The 21,569-nt window shown below is 46.2% G+C and overlaps 1 protein-coding gene across 1 annotated transcript in view; it reads left to right on the forward strand.

The window, feature by feature from the left end:
- Positions 1-21,569, forward strand: part of MTHFD1L (methylenetetrahydrofolate dehydrogenase (NADP+ dependent) 1 like) — a 186,251-nt gene that overhangs the window by 50,321 nt on the left and 114,361 nt on the right. The window contains exons 12-19 of the mRNA XM_047858248.1: positions 708-844; positions 2,310-2,356; positions 4,299-4,406; positions 5,518-5,592; positions 6,405-6,507; positions 9,818-9,894; positions 13,816-13,956; positions 17,469-17,537. Of these exons, the coding sequence (XP_047714204.1) occupies positions 708-844; positions 2,310-2,356; positions 4,299-4,406; positions 5,518-5,592; positions 6,405-6,507; positions 9,818-9,894; positions 13,816-13,956; positions 17,469-17,537 (757 nt within the window). The remainder of the gene's footprint in view (positions 1-707; positions 845-2,309; positions 2,357-4,298; positions 4,407-5,517; positions 5,593-6,404; positions 6,508-9,817; positions 9,895-13,815; positions 13,957-17,468; positions 17,538-21,569) is intronic.

Genomic DNA, 21,569 nt, shown 5'->3' on the forward strand with positions numbered 1-21,569 from the left:
ATGCTTGAGGGGCTGTTGATTGAGAAGGGATTAAGCTCAGTGTGTCTGACTCCAAGAGATAGGAGCTATAGGAACGCAGACATCTCTTTAGGACAAAAAACTCTCTAACCGTAAAAAGCTATCCAGAAATGAATGGGCTACCCCAGAGGTAATGAGGCTCCCTCACTGTGTTGCAACATGGTGGGGACAAGCCCTGGGCCCTGAGATCTGGAAGAAGATGGATGAGAGGGTACGATGGGATGCCTTCCAATGCTCAGAGTCTGGCCATGGACCATCGAGTAGGCCTTGTGCCCGCACTGTGCCCCCAGTAAATGGCCCTAGACGAATGAATGCCACATCACCCATTAAGAAGAAACAACATCAGCTTAATTATTTAAACCATTTGATGGATAATTCTATGCCATTTCTTGAAGCTGCTAATGTTATCACTGCCGAATAACTTTTCTTTTTTGGTCTCTTGGTAAAGAGTGTGTCTGTTTCTTGGCTTTAGCTTAAACATGGCCTGTGTGATGTGGGTAGACCGTAAAAGTCCCTGGAAGTTGAATTTTTAAGTGAAATTGGGAATGGCATGTTCTCTACCTGTCTGCTCTGATTTGGTTCTCGTACCTTAGGTTGATTTTGCATAGGTCTAGGAAATATTATTAAATTTTCTCTCTCTCTCTCTCTCTCTCTCTCTCTCTCTCTCTCTCTCTCTTTTTCCAAACCAGGATCACACCCACCCCTCTCGGGGAAGGGAAGAGTACAGTTACAGTTGGGCTTGTACAGGCTTTGACTGCACACCTCAACATCAACTCCTTTGCGTGTCTCAGACAACCTTCTCAAGGACCAACTTTTGGCGTGAAAGGTACTTGATTTAACAACTGATATATTTTGCAGAGCAAAATTGGGGGCAGAGCAAAGTTTTGAAAGAACATTAGCGTTAAAACTTGTCAGAGGGACCGGTACGTCTCATCCCGACGTTTCATCCCAACGCACACCCCACCTGCACGCTCAGTATGCGGTGGTCCTCCCGAGGCGGTCCTCCCGCAGAGGGGGCTGCGGCGGGGGTTTCGGCAGAGCCCCGCAAGAAGCCCATCGCCCTGGCTCCGTGGAGCAGCTGCTGGGCCCTTGCTCAGGACTCCAGCCTTGGGCGGAAGCCTTGCACCTGATTGATACCTTCTTATTCGTACTGCTGTTGTATCATCCACCCCTGCCACAGAGAAAGGTCTTTCCAGCCAGTTAGACACCCTTTCAGCTGGACCCTCGTTGCTTCATCGCGCGAGAGTTGCTGGGGGGGCCTGCAGAGCTCTGGAAACTGACCAGCTGTGGACAGAGCTGTGGTGCAATTTCTGTCTGGCTGTGCTGGGCTGACATCTGGCACCTTCACACTCACACTGATTTATCATGAGGTCATCCTTCAGCTCGCGTTAACAATAGCATTTATTGCCGCAATTACTATTCGTTCTTGGCACTTTGTGGATTTTAGCGGTATTCTGTTTATCTCACTGTCACAGATGTTAATAACTCTGAACTCATTAAGTGCCGATAACTCAGAGAACGTCACACATTCTGTGGTGGAACGAACGCTAAACTTGTAGCAAGAAGCCTGCGGTTTTCTCTGTGGCTGTGTCTCTTGCTGCTGTGTGACCTTCAGCCAGTCGTAACCTCTCTGGGCCACATTTGTGAAAGTGCTAAAAGTTCTAGAGTACCAGGTTTACGGAATTGTCGTGAGGACCAAATGACATAGCAGATAAAGAACAGGGCACACCATAAGATGATCTGGACACGGAAGGTATCACTATTGTTTTTAAGAAAGAGAAGTCTTTTTAATGTAGTGACGTTACTCCCTTGAGGGATAGTCAGCCTGACAAATTTTATATACTGTTCTCTAAAATCTCTTGGCCGCATCTTACAATGCATTGGTCTGAGTTCACCAGGTGGATTTTTTTGAGCGGTTTTTTTTTTTGATATTCAAAGCATGTGCAGGTGAAATGACACAGAGCCACATAGATCTAGTAACAGATGAATAAAATAATCTCATGTTGGCTGTAATGAGATTTGCTGTATTGTTTTTACCTTTTTTTTTTTTTTTTTTTTTTTTTAACCAGGAAACTCCAGTCCTTACATAGTATTGTTGGGTGAAGTGGGAACGTTTTCCCCTTTTGTTCTGCTTTGATGGACAGTTGATGTTTTCTTTACTCCCTGCTGTTTTCATCTTGGGGGTGCGTGCCTTCCTGCCGGGTTTGGGGAGCTGTGTCCCCGGGGCTCTGTTCATCCTGTGTAGCTATACTTGCTGAATGATTTCAAACGGCGTCTGTTCTGTTGTTCAGGAGGGGCCGCGGGCGGCGGATATGCCCAGGTCATCCCCATGGAGGAGGTAAGATCTCAGCGAAACACATGTCACGTGTCCCTGTTTCTCCTTCCTGCAGCCTTTTTTCTGTGCCCCATCAACACAGGCCCACAGTCCTTTATCCTCAGTCCAAAGGCCTAAAGATTCTGAAAACCAAAAACGTTTGCATCACTTACAGTGGCAAAACCTGACGAGTGTTATGGGCTATTTATGTCTATGCCACTTGATGTAAATATGTTCGTTGATTTCGATGAATGAATTCGGAAGGGTGTTTGCCTATGGAGGCCTGAGGGTCAGGAAAGCTAAAGGGAAAATATGGACACTCTTCAAGTGCTGGGGGTGGGCTGAGAGAGAATAGTGTAAGGCGTTGCTGGAAAAAATAGCCCCAAGCCTCACATCTGAAGGGGGATGAGTAACGTTCACAAGGAAGAACCAGAGCCAAGAGGCCAGGTTGGGGACAGGGTACAAGGAACATGCCCAGGGGAATGGCTCAGAAATTCCTGTGCAAATACTCAAAGGGCATCGGTGTCCTGCTGTCATATGACATCAGCTGCATGGCTCAGACTTGGGGCAAACTTCAGGCATATGATGGTTTCAGCTGCCTTATGATCGTTCAATAGGCCAAAAACAATCAGGCAGTCTGTTCCTTGAATTCGAAGACCTTCCGTATCTCCTTCATCTCTCTATCCCCAGCTCTGAGCACAATGCCCGACCCTCAGACCGTGTTTGTTGACTGAGTGCATGAATAGACAACTCGTACCGACAGAAACTTAAGAAATAATCATGGGAAAATGTTTGAATAAATTCCAGATGGGTTGAAGAATGGAAAGTGAAAATACTGAGTCTTGAAGGGCGAGAGGGAGCCAGGGTTGTGCAGAATGGGGGGAGAGTGGGACCTGCTTGGGGGACAGTACGGGGGCGGGGAGGGGTCTCCGGGGAACCGGAGGCCATCAGCGTGTTGTCAGGGGGCCAGTGGGGATAGAGGAAGTGAAATACGGAAATGGGCACGGGGCCAGCTCCTTCGGGCTTTGAATTTCATGGCCTAGATCTTGTTTGAATATCGCGGTCCGCCATTGAGGGGATGGTGACACAGTAATAACATGATGTAAATTGAGTTTTATGAAAATCGCTCTGGACTCTGTGCGGAGAATACACTGCTAGGAGTACAGAGTGCAGTAAGGAAGCCCGGGGGAAAGGCAGTGGCGTGGGCCAGGGAGGTGGCAGTGAGGATGGGAAAAGCATGGCAACGATGTCAGACATGTTTGCTGAGTTTGCAGAATTAGATGTGGGGCGTGAGGAAAGGGGGGACATCAGGGAGCGTGAGCTGAGCAACTCTTGAGTCATTGATTGAAGCGGATCACGGGGACAATAATGGCCGCGAGGCTGCAACTGTGGTGAAGGGGGTGGTGGTCAGAAAAAGAAGAGAGGCCTGTCTGGGGCCTGGGGACACCCCAGTGGATAGCGAACAGGCATCGGGAAGGACAAACATGAGCCAACGGTAACATGGGGAAAGGATTCAATGCAAACATCAGAAAAGAGCTGTTAACGAATCGTTGGTTGTTTATTTTCACTAATAATCAAATTAGTCTACATTAAAACTACTACCATTTTACTTGTCAAATCGACAGCTGGATTTTTTTTTTTTTTAAATAGTAACAATACTAACTCTTACCAGTGAGAGATTGAAACACGCTTTTATACATTACTGGGAGGCAGATGTTGGTAACACTTTCCTGGAGGGGAGGTAAAAATACAAAGTGCCTTAGAGGGCGCCTGGGTGGCTCAGTCCAAAAAGCATCCGACTTCGGCTCAGGTTATGATCTCACAGCTTTTTTATTTAAGTTGTTTTACGGACTTAGCTCATTATAAGGCTGTGTAATTCGTGCAATATTTTATTTGTTCGGGAAGTCCTTGAATACTGCCACGGTTGTTTGAGACAAGTAGAAAGATGTTTTCATTTCTTTTATAGTTCAACCTTCACTTGACCGGGGACATCCACGCCATCACTGCCGCCAATAACCTGCTGGCCGCCGCTATTGACACAAGGATTTTGCACGAAAACACTCAAACAGACAAGGTGAGGAAGTTTTCTCGTTGGCCTTTTTGGGCATCTTGTCCTGGGATTTCTGGATTCTTGAGGAGTTCATGGGAAAACTTTGTGGGGCCGATAAACTGAAATTGTATTAACAATTTTGTGAGTTCTATGTATCCTTATTTCTTGGGGAGAGGATCCCTATTTGGGTCAGATTCTCAAATGAGTTTATGACCACTGCCAAGCCGTTGGGTGAATTATGTTAGTTGTAATTTTTTTTTTTTAATTTTTTTTTTTTTAACGTTTATTTATTTTTGAGACAGAGAGAGACGGAGCATGAACGGGGGAGGGTCAGAGAAAGAGGGAGACACAGAATCTGAAACAGGCTTCAAGCTCTGAGCAGTCAGCACAGAGCCTGACGCGGGGCTTGAACTCACGGACCACGAGATCATGACCTGAGCCGAAGTCAGACGCTTAACCGACTGAGCCACCCAGGCACCCCATGTTAGTTGTAATTTTAAGGCAAATATTCTCTGGATGGGACTTCAGTTTTGAAGGTAATCGGTAGACCAGTTCTCTTCCTTCTGTCCAAAGGTCCAATCTCCAGTCTGTACTAAGGGGATTGGAAAGATAGCTTTTTGACTGTAATGTTACATGCAGCCATTCTAGATGTACTGTGAATGAGATTAGACCCCCTTGTTGGAGTTCAAGTGCATGCAGCTGAGGTAAACACACACCTGACAGTGATAGAGCACTAGGTGCTACTTCCCCATGGGCGTGGACCGTGGATAAACGTGGGACTTTCTGGCATGTTTACAAGGATCCTGACTTCCTCCCAATTAAAGTAACTCCCGTGTGCGTTTTTGAAGCCAAGTACAGATAAATATTAATTTGCTGGTTGTAAGGCTGTAGAGATCAAGAAATACATATTTATGCAACATTTTTGCAATGTGCATGATTTCAGATCTAGTCAGATTTATTGAAATGATAGAAGTTAAGGCTACATTGTTTATGTCAGCCAAGAATTTTAATAGGGTCTCTAATCTAAACAATTTGGTTATAAATGTAATGAGCTTTGTCATATGCTGTGAATTATCCAAGTTCCTAGCTGGCCCTTAAACTTTTGTGGGGCTTTATTTTTGTTTTGTGTTTTTAGGCGCTGTATAATCGACTCGTTCCTTTAGTGAATGGTGTTCGAGAGTTTTCAAGCATTCAACTTGCTCGGCTGAAAGTAAGTTTCCAGCTGGTGGCTGGCTCTTCAACAAGAAAATGTCCTAGAAACAAATCAGAAAAATTGTCCACGCCAGCAATTTTGAACTTGATTTGGGTTTTCAGACACTCTTTGGGGCGTTAAACTCTAGAGACAGAGCAATATAACCGAGAGAGAATAGAAGGAGAAGCCTGAGACACGGCTACACCAAAGGGCAAGCGGACAGATTAGTTCCTCTTTGGAGGTCTCTGTTCCTTCGGCTGTAAACCGGGAGGACTGCTTTGTAGGTGTGGAGCATCGTAGTCAACTGACAGATCAAATTTCCAAGAGTCCTTCTCTTGTATTCTTGGATTTCTAGGAAATAAGTTCTGGCTTCTGTAAATGTATCTCTATAAGTTTTTGTTGCAGCAAGATGCCACGGTCGTGCGAGTGGAAGTAATCTTAACTCTTATCCGTCTTATCGTTTATTTCCTGGTGCTATTTGCTGCTGTCCTGGGAATCCCATGGATTCCCCCTTGCTCTTTTCAGAGACTAAAAGCTAACTTAATGGTATAAGTTACAGGCATTGGTTGGTAATAATCGATTTTAAAAATTCACCCCCTTGGGGTGCCTGGGTGACTCCGTCGGTTAAGCATCCGACTTCGGCTCAGGTCATGATCTCGCAGTGAGTTCAAGCCCCACGTCAGGCTCTGTGCTGACAGCTCCCTTGAGATCACGACCTGAGCTGAAATCTAGAGTTGGACACTTAATTGACTGAGCCACCCAGGTGCCCCTACATTTTGCCTTCTATTCCTTCCAAAATTGATCACGTTGTTTTTCGTCTTCATCATTAGAAACTGGGAATAAATAAGACTGATCCAAGTACGCTGACGGAGGAGGAAATAAGTAAATTCGCCCGTCTCAACATCGAGCCCTCCACCATCACGTGGCAGCGAGGTTCGTGCCGGTTGTGGGGTCGGGGATGAGGTCTGCTCCAGCCGAAGCTCGTAACCCACTTCCACGAGCACATGGTGTCACTTCCTCCCCTTGTCCTCCCAGCTCATGTTCTGGGATCCCTCTGTTTGTCCCAAGCCATTATTTCCTCATCCTCACCCTCGCCTTCTGTTCAGGAGGAAGCGTCATGCTCCTTCATGACTGGCTCTACCCCATCCGCTCCCCCTAACACATGTCCAAGGAAAATTTCCTCGTTTCTCTCCTCCGTGGTAGTACCGGGTGATGATCCCCAAGGTGTCTCCGAAGGGTGAGTTGGTCCGTATTCCCGGTCGTTCTGTGTGTTCTTCTCAGACCTGCCCACTCACTTTCCTCATTTCTTCCCACTACCAGAACATTTTTATCAGATGCCTGATTGATTGCAAGCGCCTTTTCAAAAACGTTCTTGTGTCAACTTCTTTCTCCCAGTTAATTAAGTAGGCTCATAGTGTAGAGATGTTCTGTCCCTTCCTGACTCAGAAGCCCCCATGGTGTGTGATAAAATCCTGTGTGGGGTACAATCGCCATCACACCGCTTGGCCTGAAGCACTATCACAGTGTGGCCCCATACGCTTTTGCTCCCTGTCTGCTTTCGAGACAGCCTCTTCCTTCTGCCTGTCCTTGGCCGGCCATCCCCACCCCATCTCCTTGCCTAGACCCTTCCAGACACAGCCCAGGTCCGCCCCTTCCCAAAGCTTCTCTTCTGGGAATCCATTCACCCAGTTCATTAACAGTTTAGTGTTTTCCCACAAACCGTGGGGTAGAGAGAAAAAGACCAGAAACTGAGTCTTGGCTTCACCATTTATGAGCCGTGCAACCATTAGCAAATGACTTCCTCGGTTTTCTTCTCTGTAAAATGGAGTAATAATACCGGCGTCTGCCTTGCGTGGCTCCACTGCAAAATGAGAGTGGTTTGCAAACCCTACAGCACCACCCAAAAGTAATCCATAGGGAATAGTTGTATGATGTAGCTGTCTGTGTCTTTGTCTCCCAAACTAAAGGAGAGTAACGTCGTTTCGGAAATTCAAAAAATGTTTTGTTAATAAAACCAATAACATTATCAAGATTTCGGAGATGTCTAGAAAGAAAGAAACATCTTACCGTACTAATAACAATACTATTCAGTTTTTTTGTGCATCTGGATTTTGTGTATAACTCTAACTTAGGTGTGTAGGTTTTAGATCCTACTGTCTTATTTATTTGCGTTTACTTATTTATTTTGAGAGAGAGAATGTGCATGCATGCGTGCGGTGGGGGTGGGGTAGAGGGGCGGAGAGAGAGGGAGAAAGAGAATCCCAAGTAGTGTCCATGCTGTCAGTATGGAGCCCCACTTGGGGCTCGATCTCATGAATCGTGAGATCATGACCTGGGCCAAAACCGAGAGTCAGACACTTAACCACCTGAGCCACCCAGGTGCCCCCTCCCACCAGCTTCATTTGTATCGTAAGTAGCATGTTCCATTCAGTTAGCTCTTTGTTGTAATGGTAATTTTAAATGGACCTAGGATATGCCTTTGTAGATGAACCATAATTTATTATTTAACAGACCAACAGCAGTTTTAATAATGGATATGAATATTATCAACATTTTATTGGGAAGCCTGCTAACTTTTTTTAATAATGGAAGTGACGACTTTAAAAAGTTATTCCAGATAAATACTAGAATTATATTATTGTTCCTGGCACTAAAGTGAAGAAAATATTATTGATATAGGTAAGCCACTTGGGTTGAAGGAGTTTAGAACGACATTTGCTGAGTAGTTTGACTCTTATTCTCATGAATTAATATAAAAAAGATGGAACTCTTTATCAAATGACTTGAGGACATTTTATATAGCGTTTTGTTTTGTTTTGTTTCGTTTTTTTAGAAGGCAATATAGGATTTGACCTAGAAACAGCACAACCCTGGTGATGAGCTTAGGTCCTCATATGATTTGAGAACTAGAGAGGGACACTCAGGGACCACATGGGGCTGAACACTCTTTGCAGACTGTATGAACGTCGCGGATTTCATGGCCAGCCCTTCCCTTTGCGCTCAGTGTAAGAAGTGTAAGTGGTAGGTCTTTGATCCTATGCCTCACATCAGAGGCTTATAGGCCTCATTGCCTGGCACAGGACCGGACCAGAGCCAACAGACTATTCCAGAAACAATTAACATCAACAGAAGAAGCAGTAAGCATCGAGCCACTTTGTGGTTCCTAGAGCAGCGGGAGCCCTTGCCTCTCTGATCATCGTCCCCCACGCCAACCTCACCTGGGGCCTACAATCTTCCCTTCTCCCTGTCTCATTGGTTCGTCCATCTCCTGGCCATTAGACCAAGGTCCTGCACGCCTCAGTTATCCTCAGCGAAGCAACATCAGCTTGTTGGTTCCCGACGCTGTCCCAACAGCCTCGCAGGGAATCATGACAGTTGTTCTGCCGAAGGCAAAATAGTGGCCCTGCGCCTTGTACCGCCCAGAACGGGAGCCAACTGTTGGTGGTGCTAGAATTATATTATAAGTAAGTTAGGCACCCTCTGGATGTTCTTCAAGACCTACTACGGTAGTGCTAAAGGGACCCTTCGGACCCACACTCGCTCGTACCCTCCTCTTCTCCCCTGTGCCCTTAAAAGCCCCCGATCCCCCGATCAGAGATTGATGTCTTCTTCATCTTTGCATCCCGGGACGGCACCTGGCACAAGATTGGCCGAGTATATATTCCTGGAGTGAATAAATGGGTTTCTCAGTCCACCTTTAGTTCTATATTATTTAGAGGCCAGGAATCCTCAGGATTCCTTTCTGGTCTCTGTCTTGTGTGTCGGTTTTTAATCTTAACGTTTCTTAACGTGCTGCAGTGCGTGTGGGTGCGCAAATTTGTGTTCAGGTCCCTGCTTCGGGTTCGGTTGCTTGTATCCCCAGGAGTGCAGTTGCTGGGTCACAGGGTGGGTCAGCGCTTAACCCTTTCAGAGACTTCATTGTCCGCTTCTGGTGATGCCGGTGTCAGTGTAAAATGTGACCACTTCAGAAATGCTTTTCCTTTACTGGCTGGTCGAAAACTGGCACCCCACCCTCACCAACCCCCTGACACACTCTATCACATCATCTCTGTTTTCTTCTGAAGGCGCTTACCACCGGCCGGTATTTTCTGGCTTACCCGATCCTTCCCTGGGTCTACCCACCGGGAGGTCAAGCTGTCTCTTGCTCCCCGCCGCTCCCTTGGCACTCACAATGGCTCCAGACACACACACGGGGCAGCCAGTCCCTCCTTGTTGATTGAATATGCTTTTTTTTCTTTTTCAGTATTGGACACAAATGACCGATTTCTACGAAAAATGACGATTGGGCAGGCGCCCACAGAGAAGGGGTATTCCCGGCAGGTACGTGGCGTTTCTCCGTGGGACCGGCTCTGTTCTTCCTAGGTTGGTTTACACTGACCCAGAAGCTGGTTCTCTGCTGTCCTCTTCTCGGTCCGCCGCCTGCTGTGGCCTGGGGGGTTCTCATCCTTTCAAGGCGTTGCTTCCTCAGCAGGACCCGGAGAGAATCAGGAGATGGAAAGGCCCCCGGTATTTTCTTAGCAGCCTTTTCCTGTGTCATTGTAGTTGTTTGTCACCCCGGGAAGAGCCACTCAGGGTGTCCCTTGAAAATAAATTTTTACATGTTTTGCGGCAAATTTGCCAAGTTAATGCTACATCCGCATAACAACTGGCGAAAAGAAAATCCCAAACACATAACTCAAGGTTCGGAAACCAAAGGACAAACACCTCGTTATTTGGTTTCATAGCCTGAAGTGTTTTTAAGGACAGTGTCTTACTGCCCAAGTGCAGAAGGTGTTGAAGGTGAATTATGATGTTTATCTTCATTTTATTAGATCTCCAGTGTGGAGAGGGATGCTTGGGGAACATGAAATCGTTCTGCAATTTCTCAGGCCCAGCAAGCCTTTTTCGTTTTTTGTGTGGGGTTTTGTTTTTTTACGTATAATAAACTTTATATTTTAAGATGGTGTTAGATTTATGGCCTTTACATTGTCAGATTTTTATTAGGGAAAAAATAATCACTTTTACTACAGTATTCAGTTGTCATACTTAATAGTCTTTTGGACCTTTTGAAATATTTTGAATTAAATAGCTAATACGCGGATTGAATCAAGACCGGCTAAGCCCGTGCACCTTCCCCCCCCTCCACCCCCCCAGACTCTTCTGCATCCTGGAACTCACACACATGAACCGATTTCCAACATGCTGGAAAACCAGAACCAGTGCCATATAATTTCAGGAAGCTTCCGAAAGATAGGAAGACATTCATTCATTCATGTTCATGTATGTATATACACACAAAGAGCGGAAGCTAGCAACATTACACCGACCTCTGACATGAATTACTTCTGTAAAGAGGGTTGGGAATGAGGGGCCCAGTAAGGAAGTCCTCTCACGTTTCCTCTGTGTACTTCTGTACTGTAACCAGTACTGGAGAGATGGGAGGTTAACCACGGCCGTGGTTTGAACGCCTGGTGTCTTTAGCTCGTTACACACGTTTACGCATCTATCTGGTTTGCAGATGGGAAAAGCAGGCATATAATGTCCAGTGACTTGCTCAAGGTTATATCTCATTGCTTTATGCATACCTATTTTTAAATCAAAAGGGATTACATTTAAGAGCTTTAACTGGGTTTTTTTAAGCCATAAGTTTCTATTGATATATTTTTATGTTAATAAAGGTAGATCTATATTATCATTTTGGAATGGCTGTGTGATATCGCACCTTGTGGACGTAGTGTAATCGGTTCAGCCAGTTCCCTGTTAATGGCCGCGTAGGGTGTTTACGATGTCGGGCTGTCATAAGCTGTAGGAACACACACACATATTTGTGTGCCTTGTCTGATGACGTCCTTAGGACAGACTCCCAGATCTGTAACTGGGGAGTCAAAGAAGAAGCAGATTTCCCACGATGATACACATTTCTATCCACGTTACCTTCCGGAAAAGCCGTGTTGATTCACATACTTCCAATATTGCGTATTGTTCTTTGTTTGAATTTGTGAAAAACAATAAAAATCTCTTCATTTAATTTTGAAATACTTTCTTTGCAAAACGGAAATGAGCATAGGTACTACATTCGGCCGATACAATGAATAAGAATAGTATTTAAGTTGGGGTGTCTAGGTGGCTCAGGCAGTTAAGCGTCGCACTTTGGCCCAGGTCATGATCTCACAGTTGGTGAGTTTGAGACCCGCATCAGGCTGTGCCCAGCACAGAGACTGCTTGGGATTCTCTCTCTTCTCTCTCTCTCTCTCTCTCTCTCTCTCTCGCCCTCCCCTACTTGTGCTTCCACTCTCTCTCTCAAAATAAATAAGCTTTGCTTTTTTTTTTTTTAACATTTATTTATTTATTTTTGAGACAGAGACAGAGCATGAGCATAAACTTTCTTTTAAAAAAGTATTTTTTATATTTATTTAAAATTTTTTTCAATGTTTCTTTATTTTTGAGAGAAAGGGAGACAGCGAGCTGGGAGGGGGAGAGAAAGAGGAAGACACAGAATCCGAAGCGGGCTCCAGGCTCTGAGCTGTCAGCACAGAGCCCGACACAGGGCTGGAACCCACGAACCATGAGATCGTGACCTGAGCCAAAGTTGGTTGCTTCACTGACTGAGCCACCGACTCGTCTCAAAAAGAGAATATTTAAATTGACCCAATTCCAGTGGCTGAATTTTGAGGAGGAAGGCATGTTCTTTGTTTCTCTTTTAGTTCATTTTTAATGTTATTCAAGGCGCAAAACCTTGAAATTATAGTGATTACAAACGAAGAGCTTATATGTTATAAATTCTACTTATTATTACATAGTTAATATTATAAGAGTATCTCTAGTCTTATGTTTTATAAAGAAAGCTTCAGAATTTTCAGGCGTGTTTTATATGCACTGTTTATAATGGAATGGTGGTATAGAGAATCCTGAGTATGATACAGTGAAAAGTCACTGATTGGGTTGGGTTATATTGGATTATATATAATTTGGATTGGGTTATATTGAAAATGTGATAATTGAACATATTTGTGTTTGACTTCCAGGTACTATTTTTTCAGTACCTCAGTGACTAATGAAATCTCAACCTGGAAGTATCCAGAAAGTTCCTTATTTCCCTTCATTTCCTTTCTTGTCAGTGAAGGAAATGGACAATAAAATGTCTCATAGGGTGACCCCGCCAGGGCACAGCCATTTTCTCCTTGTATACGCTTGAATTTGTCTGGCTCACATGGCCCCTCAGGAAGAAGAGAATTCAGGTGGAGTCTAATGAAGTGATTTTTGTCCAGTAGGTTGGACTATAAAGAGGAGGAAGGCACGTTCCTTGTTTCTCTTTTAGTTCCTGTTGGCCTATGTCCAGCCTGGAGTGAGATCCAGAAGAGGGACTAGGAAAGCCCAGGAACATTTCACAGAAACTAGCTGCTGTCCAGCGTTCGTTGCTGGGTGCTTCAAGGTCCGATGTGGCCAAGCCCTTGTGGGCAGCTGAAAATTGATTGTGTCACCTTTTGACTTGGTGTCCACATTGCTGCGTGAAGCTCTAACTCTGGAAAACTGGCCTCAGAACCATCTTGCGCTGTCTGCCCCTCAGCTCTTTGCTGGACAAATGCCACCCCCTTGACACACCAATGAATGACAGTGGAGGCGGTCGGCAGGTATTTATTTAGCAAATAGGTATTGACTGCCCGCTGGGTTTCACACCCAGTCCTCCATGCTGCAGACCCAGGAGTAAAGCCTCCCCAGGGGTCTTGCCTTCATGGCACTACTTCCCGACGTGGAGAGACAGCCATCAGACAGGCAGTCACATTAATCATTGGTTACAAATCTGAGACATGCTACAAAAGCAGACCACATGGTGCCATGGGCGGGAGCAGCAGGGGCCTAGCCAGGCTGAGTCCTACTCAGCAGAACAAATGAAAGAACAGTTGTGGCCACAGTAGGGAGCCAACCCTAGGGAGCACCAAGCACAAGACTGTACATGTTTCTAGACACTCCAGTTACTTGTGAATGGAAGATGGGCCCACTGAGGATAGACCCCCAGAAATATTGGCCCATTGAGGATAGACCCCCAGGAAGATGGGCCCATGGAGGATAGACCCCCAGGAAGATGGGCCCATGGAGGATAGACCCCCAGAAAGATTGGCCCATGGAGGATAGACCCCCAGAAAGTTTGGCCCATGGAGGATAGACCCCCAGGCCTGCGGGAGCCTACTTACTGCAATATGGCTACTTGTACAAATGGCCATCCAGATGACATGGTCAGTGAGCAATACTTCTGCTTTTCAGGCACAATTTGACATCGCAGTGGCCAGCGAGATCATGGCAGTGCTGGCCTTGACCGACAGCCTCGCGGACATGAAGGAGCGGCTGGGAAGAATGGTGGTGGCCAGTGACAAAAATGGGCAACCCGTGACAGCAGAAGATTTGGTGAGTATGTCCGTCTCAGGAACTCAGGAGAGCTCGCCGTGTCCCTGTGGTAGATTCAAGAGAATGAGGGTTTTCTTCTTACCAGCGTGTGTCAAGGAAATTCAGATGATTTCTGCAGACACATTTGTCCCTCACCAGCCTGTCTGTCATGCGGCAATGTGTTTGTACCTCTCTGCAGCCAAAGCACATGAAATTTATCTCCTAAGCTTTTCCTGATAGTTGCCTGTCCTGATCTCTGCTCCCTGGCTGGGGTGGGGCTGCCTCCTGTTAGCTCTCGGCTTTTTTACCAAGGGTGATCTGTGCCAGCTTTAAATCGAGGACAAATCGCCTTTCAAAAGACTAAGAAGTAAGCGGCTCCCCCTTCACGAAAGGGAAGCCAGGGACGCCTGGGTGGCTCAGTCAGTTAAGCATCCAGCTCTTGATGGCATCTCAGGTCACGATCACACGGTCATGAGATCGAGCCCCGCCTCGGGCTCCGCGCGCTGAGCGTGAAGCGTGCTTGGGATTCTTTCTCTGACCCTCCCCCCGCTCGTTCTTTCTCTCTCTCAAAATAAATAAACATTTTAAAAAACCAAAAAAGAAAGGTGAAGTGAAAATTGGCCCTGGCTTCTTAACCCTGTGCCTTACATTTGGGCGTCACATCATAACACCGGATCTTGCCTCAATCAGTCTTCCCCATCTGGCTCCCTTTTGAGTTCAGTGCTGCTCTTTGAGCTTCCGTGGTGTCCTGGCCCATCACTGTCTCTTGCTGGGCTTCCTCTCATTTGGCGTGCTCATCTCTCTTCCTCTTCGGAATCACCACCTTTTCTGGGAACTTAAACCCCATTGGTGGCATAGCTGTTTCATGTGCCTGGACCTGTTTCGAAGTGCGTAGGGTATGACACAGGCGTTTGGAAAGCCGTTCCACGCTCCAAACTTCAGCTGACTTTCCCACATCCGGGTCACATACCATGATGGCAGCTGGATGCTCCCTGGCAGTTGGAAACCAGTTGTGGGAGGAAAAAGGCAAATTAGTATTTTATTAATTCCAGGCGCTTCGGATGTAATTGGAATCCTTTGCCAAAAGTTACTTTTTGGCTGCTTCTGAGAACCTGACTGACTCATCACATAGGTCTTGTCAATCAAATATTAAATATGTCAATTAAATTAAATGTGTTTTTATCAGCAGTCCCTGGGATGCTTAGAATAAAGCTTAATGAGAAAACCCAAATCCAGGTTGCTGTAAAGGTGTTGTATTTTTGAAACTGAGCCTGGGTGGCTCAGTCGGCCAAGCATCCGACTGTTGATTTTGGCTCAAGTCATGATCTCGTGTGAGATCGAGCCCCTTATCAGGCTTTGTGCTGTCAGCGTGAAGCCTGCTTGGGATTCTCTCTCTCTCTCTCTCTCTCTCTCTCTCTCTCTCTCCTGTCTCTCTCTCTGTTCCCCTCCCACTTTTTTTTTTTTAATTATCAATATCTTGTAAACTGTGTAAGCTAAACATATTATGGTTTCTGTATCAATATATTTCTTTGTTCGTAATATTGGGTATTAATAAATATGTATCAAGAATAGTTTGGAACTTAATCTGGAAATATTGTTTCCCTAGATTTATTTTGTGTGTGTGTGATACAAGTCTCAGATCTGGAAATAAATCCAAAGTTGACTCTTTGGGGTCATCTTTTGCCTTCCTTGTTCATAAAAAGCACCTATTTCTTCCAATTGTGTTTCATCAACCTGGAACTACCAATAGTTAGTCTTTCATAAAAAATTAAGGAAGGATTTTTAGAGCATCTATCTTTTCATTTCACTATTTTATAGCTTTTTTTTAAACACATTTTTTTAACGTTTATTCATTTTTGAGAGACAGAGACAGCACGAGCGGGGGGAGGAGCACAGAGAGAGAGAGAGGGAGACACAGTATCTGAAGCAGGCTCCAGGCTGAGCTGTCAGCACAGAGCCCGACGCAGGGCTCGAACTCATGGACCGTGAGATCATGACCTGAACCCAAGTTGGACGCCTAACCGAGTGAGCAACCCAGGCACCCCTGTTTTATAACTTTTTATATACTTTGCTCTTGGTCAAAAGGATTTATGTATTGCCATGAGAATTGGGATAAATGGCTTCTGAAGTTTCTCATAAGACGATCCCTTCTGCCATCCTCTGGAGGAATGTGTCCACACTCTGTCCCCCCGGACTCAGCAAACGGACCAGAGCTGCTCTCTTTGCTTGGGCTCGATGACAGTCAGTGCGTTGGGCGCAACAAGATAAGAGGCATCACCGACGCAGAGGGAGAATGTAATTGACTCACGTATTTTGAAAAGAGGAAGATCGGCTAGATTCTGCCACCTGATGCATTGAGATATGTTTCGTGGCATTTTTATCTTTCACGGGTGACATCACCATGCATTTACTCCTGTCGTAGCCTTACAATCACGGACGGGTGTTTTGAAGGCATCTGCCCAGTGTCTGTAGAAGAGGTGGAAGGGTTTTGTTTTGTTTTGTTTTGTTTTGTTTTGTTTTGTTTCTTTGGCACACTTTTCCGGTTGTTCTCAGATTTCTTCCCTGTTTCTCCCTTCTCCCGTCTTTTCCAGGAATGGGGAAGGGGATACAGTAGGGGCCTCACCCAGAGCTTTGTAGGACTGGGAGGGGGCAGTAGCCACATTTTATACACAGGCGGCATCAACTCTGTTCCGGGCAGACAGGCAGCATGAGAGATGGAAAAGCAGAAGCCTTCCAAATGTAGTTTTCTGAGTGCCTCTGGCTCTGCGGGATGAAACACTGGGAAACCAAGTGTTCGTTGGTTGGTTTGAGAAAAATGGGTGCTTTAGGACATTCCCCTTTATCCTTCTCCATTCCCACTCAGTAAATAGCCTTATTGTCATACTTTATCTGATTTCTTCAGGCAAGAGTATAATCTCTGATAATGAGAAAATAACGTGTGTAATTGTCACAAGATACTTTTAGGCAGACTGAAAGATCTGCTGTATGGCAAGCCTCTTAAACACCATCAAGGAAGGCGTTTGTTTGTTTGTTTTATTTTTTTTATTTTTTTTTAATTTTTTTTTTCAACGTTTATTTATTTCTGGGACAGAGAGAGACAGAGCATGAACGGGGGAGGCGCAGAGAGAGAGGGAGACACAGAATCGGAAGCAGGCTCCAGGCTCCCAGCCATCAGCCCAGAGCCCGACGCGGGGCTCGAACTCGCGGACCGCGAGATCGTGACCTGGCTGAAGTCGGACGCTTAACCGACTGCGCCCCCCAGGCGCCCCTGTTTGTTTGGTTTTTTTCAAAAAAAAGCAGGGACTGCTACTTCTCCATCACTTCACATCTCAGAATGGTTGACATGCATTCAGGTGGGGGAGAGAAGGGTACGGCCGCCGGAGCCGTGGTACCCGTAGCTCCGAGCTGAGAGCAGCCTGTGGGAATGCCCACCTCCGAGGCGGGCTGGTGAGAAATGGCCATGAGATTCACCTTTGCACAGATGATCTTTTGTCAGTCACTTAAAGCAGGTTTTTTTTTCCTCTCTCCTTTAGGGGGTCACAGGCGCATTGACAGTTTTGATGAAAGATGCAATAAAACCAAATCTGATGCAGACCCTAGAAGTAAGTGATTTTCTTTTTATAGAAATTGTTGACAGCGTTTGCATTCATCGGATCGCTTGTGCACCCCCACACAGCGTGATCGTTTCCAGCCAGCGTGAGCCCACAGGGAGCATCCGAATAAGTCCTTGGTCCTCCAAAAAAAAAAAAAAAAAGAACTTAAAAGTGTATTTACAGATTCTTTCCTTAGGTAATGCAGTACTAATTGACTGGAGTGGAGACTTTAAAACGCCATATCTAACACCTCAGTAAGTTATGTAGCCACGTTTACGTGATGTTTTCTCTTTTGCCTTTTTTGGACTTAGCTTTTCATAATCCATTAGGTTGGAGTTTGGGGGGTTTCCCCCCCCAAGCAAAACACGCAGCGTATGCCAAGAAATGCTCCCCAGGCAAGCTTTTATAAGATTTGCCCTGCCCTTGTCTTCATCGAACTTAAATTTTCTCATCAAAATACCCGTATTTCAGTCTGGTTTTCTGGTCACTCAAGGGAGGCGGAGGCAACCAGCAGAGAAGGAAGGGGCAAGACAAACAATATCCACCCATTTATTCGTTCATTCAGCTGATAGAACGCTCGGTTTGAGCGTACCCTCTGCCGTTCGCTAACCGTGACCTTGGCCACGCCTCTGTTCTCTCCCATGTGAAGGGATGATGGTACCGAAGACTAACTTAATGGGGTCATTATGAAGGTTTGGTATTCATCTAACACGCAACACAGGCAGGCCTTGGAGCAATGGCTCAGGACAACAAAGTCCCTGCCCTCTCGGAGCTTGTGCTTTAGTGGGGGAGACAGATGGCAGAGAAGTGTGTCGAGATGTAGCATGTCAGCCGCCGGCAAAGACTGAAGAAGAAAAGTCAGAGGGGTTAAGGGAGCAGAGAGCGATGTGTGTGTGTGTGTGTGTGTGTGTGTGTGTGTGTGTGTGTCTGGCTGGTGTCTGGTGACCAGAGATGGGAGCAAGGCAAGAGACCGAGCTGTGTGTGAGGAGCAGCTTTGCAGGCGGAGGGGGACAGTTAGTGCAAAGCCTTTGGGCAGGAACGTGCTGTGCAGTCGGAAGGGCACCCGTCGAGAGCAGGAATCCAGACGCAGGACACCAGGACAGAAATGGTGGAACCAGACCGAGCTGGAAGGTGCGCAGTTGAGGGCGCGGAGAGGGGAGAGCGCGAGCACCTTTCCGTGGGGCCTCTGCCTCCCGCAGCGTGAGCTCCATGCGACCAGGTGTTCGTTTCTCTGTCCCCGTCTATGTGTGTGGCCTCTTCACGAGGTCTGACGCAGGTAATGTTTCTTCCTTCTGGAACACTTAGTTCTTCTGACTTCTGTGGTGCCTTGTGTCCCTGGACCTCCTGCTGGCCTCCCCTCCATTCCCTTTGCTGGCCTGTCCTCAGCTCAGCTTCTGAATGTTGGCGAGTGTGAGCCCTCCCTTCCCCCACCATCAGCCAGCCACATGATGACCCCCCAGACTCTCGTTCAGAATCTCCTGATCTCAGAATTTCAGAGTCGTAGGTGTGCCTGCTAAGAGCCGTTGCGTATCAAACTTAATTATAAAATAGGGTCTTTGAGTTTCAGCCTGGCCATGGTTCAGCCAAAGTCCGAGGAATCATCCTGGAGCCTGTCTCCATCCCTGCAGAGGCTTCTTCCGTGTGTGTGCCCAGCCTCCAGTGTACCCTCCTGCCCAGCTAGCCTCACTGCCTCCGCTCTCCCTTCCAGAATGCTTTCTCTGCTCCGCCACCCGAGAGCTCGGAAACTGAATCAGGCTCTGTTGCTCTCCTGCCTAGAGCCTTGGGTGGTTTACCCTGGTCCTCCCTCTGGCTGGAAACCTCGCAGGGTCTGGCCCTTGCCTGCCTCTTCCCCCATCCTCCCTCTCCCTGCCCAGGACACCCCTTGCAGACATCCGATTTCCCATGTCTAGTTCCCTCCTGTACTTTAGGATTCATGTCCTTTATTCTTTTTTTTCTTTCCAAGATTTTATTTTAATTCAACTTAGTTAACATACAGTGTAGTCTTGGATTCAGGAGTAGAATACAGTGATTCATCTCTTACACCCAGCGCTCATCCCAAAGAGTGCCCTTCTTAATGCCCGTCACCCATTTAGCGCGTGCTCCCTCCCACCTCGCATCCAGCACCCCTCAGTTTGTTCTCTGTATTTAAGAGTCTCTTCTGGTTTGCCTCCCTCCCTCTCTGTTTTTATCTCTTTTTTTCCCCTTCCCCTACATTCTCTGTCATGTTTCTTAAATTCCACATAGGAGTGAAATCATATGCCCTTTACATATCAGCATCCTGGAGAGGCCTTCCCGGGACATTGCGTCCAACCCAGCCCCAGTCCCTGTGTCCTGTCACTGTCCTGTCATTCTCTGCATGTCAGGGAGTATCAGCGTAAGAGTCCCTACTTTGTTCATCCACCAGGATGAGAGCAGGACCTGTTCCACGTGGTTCACCAGCGGATTGTGGCTCCTAGAAAGTGCCTTGCATGTATTAGGCGCTCGGCAAACACTTGTTGAATAATTAAATGACTACTTACTAACTTTTACTACGTCACTCCTAAAAATACAGATTTGTGTAATAAACAACTGAGTGAATAAGAAAAAAGCTTAGAGACGTGACCCTGCTTCCTCGTAACACGTCCCCCTCAAAAATGAACATACTGTTATCATTATTTGGGATCATCAGATTATTGTTTTAAATGATTATCTTTCTCAAATTAAAAATTACCTGCACTTTATAAGGTAATGACCCATTCTAAAAGTCTAGTTTCCATTAGGGAAGGAGTCAGTGGGCCGTGCTGCTCCCAAATGATTCTTGTACTCACATTTTGTGTCCATTTTTCACTTAAGACCAGGCCATTTGTCATTACGTTAACAGACAATGGGCATCGTTTAAAAAAATAACAAAACAGCATTCAGTTAAAATACCTGCATTTATGAACTCTGCTACGTGGGTCCTAACCATTCCCAATGAACCTGGCTAACGAGTGGCACTTGGAATGTAAGTCAGCCTGTAACGTAAAAACCATTGTTCAGTATATAGATGGTGCTTTAGTGCTCATGTTTGAATACCCTTGACTTTTGGTCCCCTAGCAGGTTATCAGGGGTTACCTTACTACTGGTTGCCAGGAGATCCGTAGTTCTCCGTCCTGGCTGCACGTTAGAATCTCCTGGAAAGATTTAGAGATACTAATGCTAGGCTCCACCCAGACCAAGTGAACCAGAATGTCAGGGAGGTAGCGCCTGGGTATCCCAGGTGATTCTCATGTATGGCCAGAGTAAGAACTTCCCTGCGGAATATTTTTTTTTTTTAATGTTTATTTTATTTATTTTTGAGACAGAGAGAGACAGAGCATGAACGGGGGAGGGGCAGGGAGAGAGGGAGACACAGAATCGGAAGCAGGCTCCAGGCCCTGAGCCATCAGCCCAGAGCCTGACGCGGCTGACGAACTCACGGACCATGAGATCGTGACCCGGGCTGAAGTCGGACGCTTAACCGACTGAGCCACCCAGGCACCCCACCCTGCGGAATATTTTAAGAAGACAGAGAAATGGAAATGTCTTAACATTTTAACCCTGGGTGAGCCATATATGTATCCATGTGCTGTCCAATATGGTAGCCTTTGGCCACACGTGGTTATTTTTATCTCAATTACTTTAAATTGAATACAATTTCAAATTTGGTTCCGCAGTCATATGAGCTACCTTTCTATTTATATAGTTGTTTTTTAAAAATTGGGAGGGCACCTGGGTGACTCAGTTGGTTAAGCGTCCGGCTCCGGCTCAGGTCGTGATCTCGCAGTTCGTGGGTTCAAGCCCCGCGTCGGGCTCTGTGCTGACGGCTTGGAGCCTGGAGCCTGCTTTGGATTCTGTATCTCCCTTTCTCTCTGCCCCTCCCCTGTTTGTGCTCTGTCTCTCTTTCTCAAAAATAAATACTAAACATTAAAAAAAATTAAAAAAATTTTTTTGCTAGCTACATTTTAGGTGCCTTGTAACCACATGTGGACAGTGGCTATTATGTTGGATATAGAATATTTCCAGCATAGCAGAAAGCTCTTT

This window comes from Prionailurus viverrinus, chromosome B2, assembly GCF_022837055.1.
Source record: "Prionailurus viverrinus isolate Anna chromosome B2, UM_Priviv_1.0, whole genome shotgun sequence".
NCBI classification, from domain to species: Eukaryota; Metazoa; Chordata; class Mammalia; order Carnivora; family Felidae; genus Prionailurus; species Prionailurus viverrinus.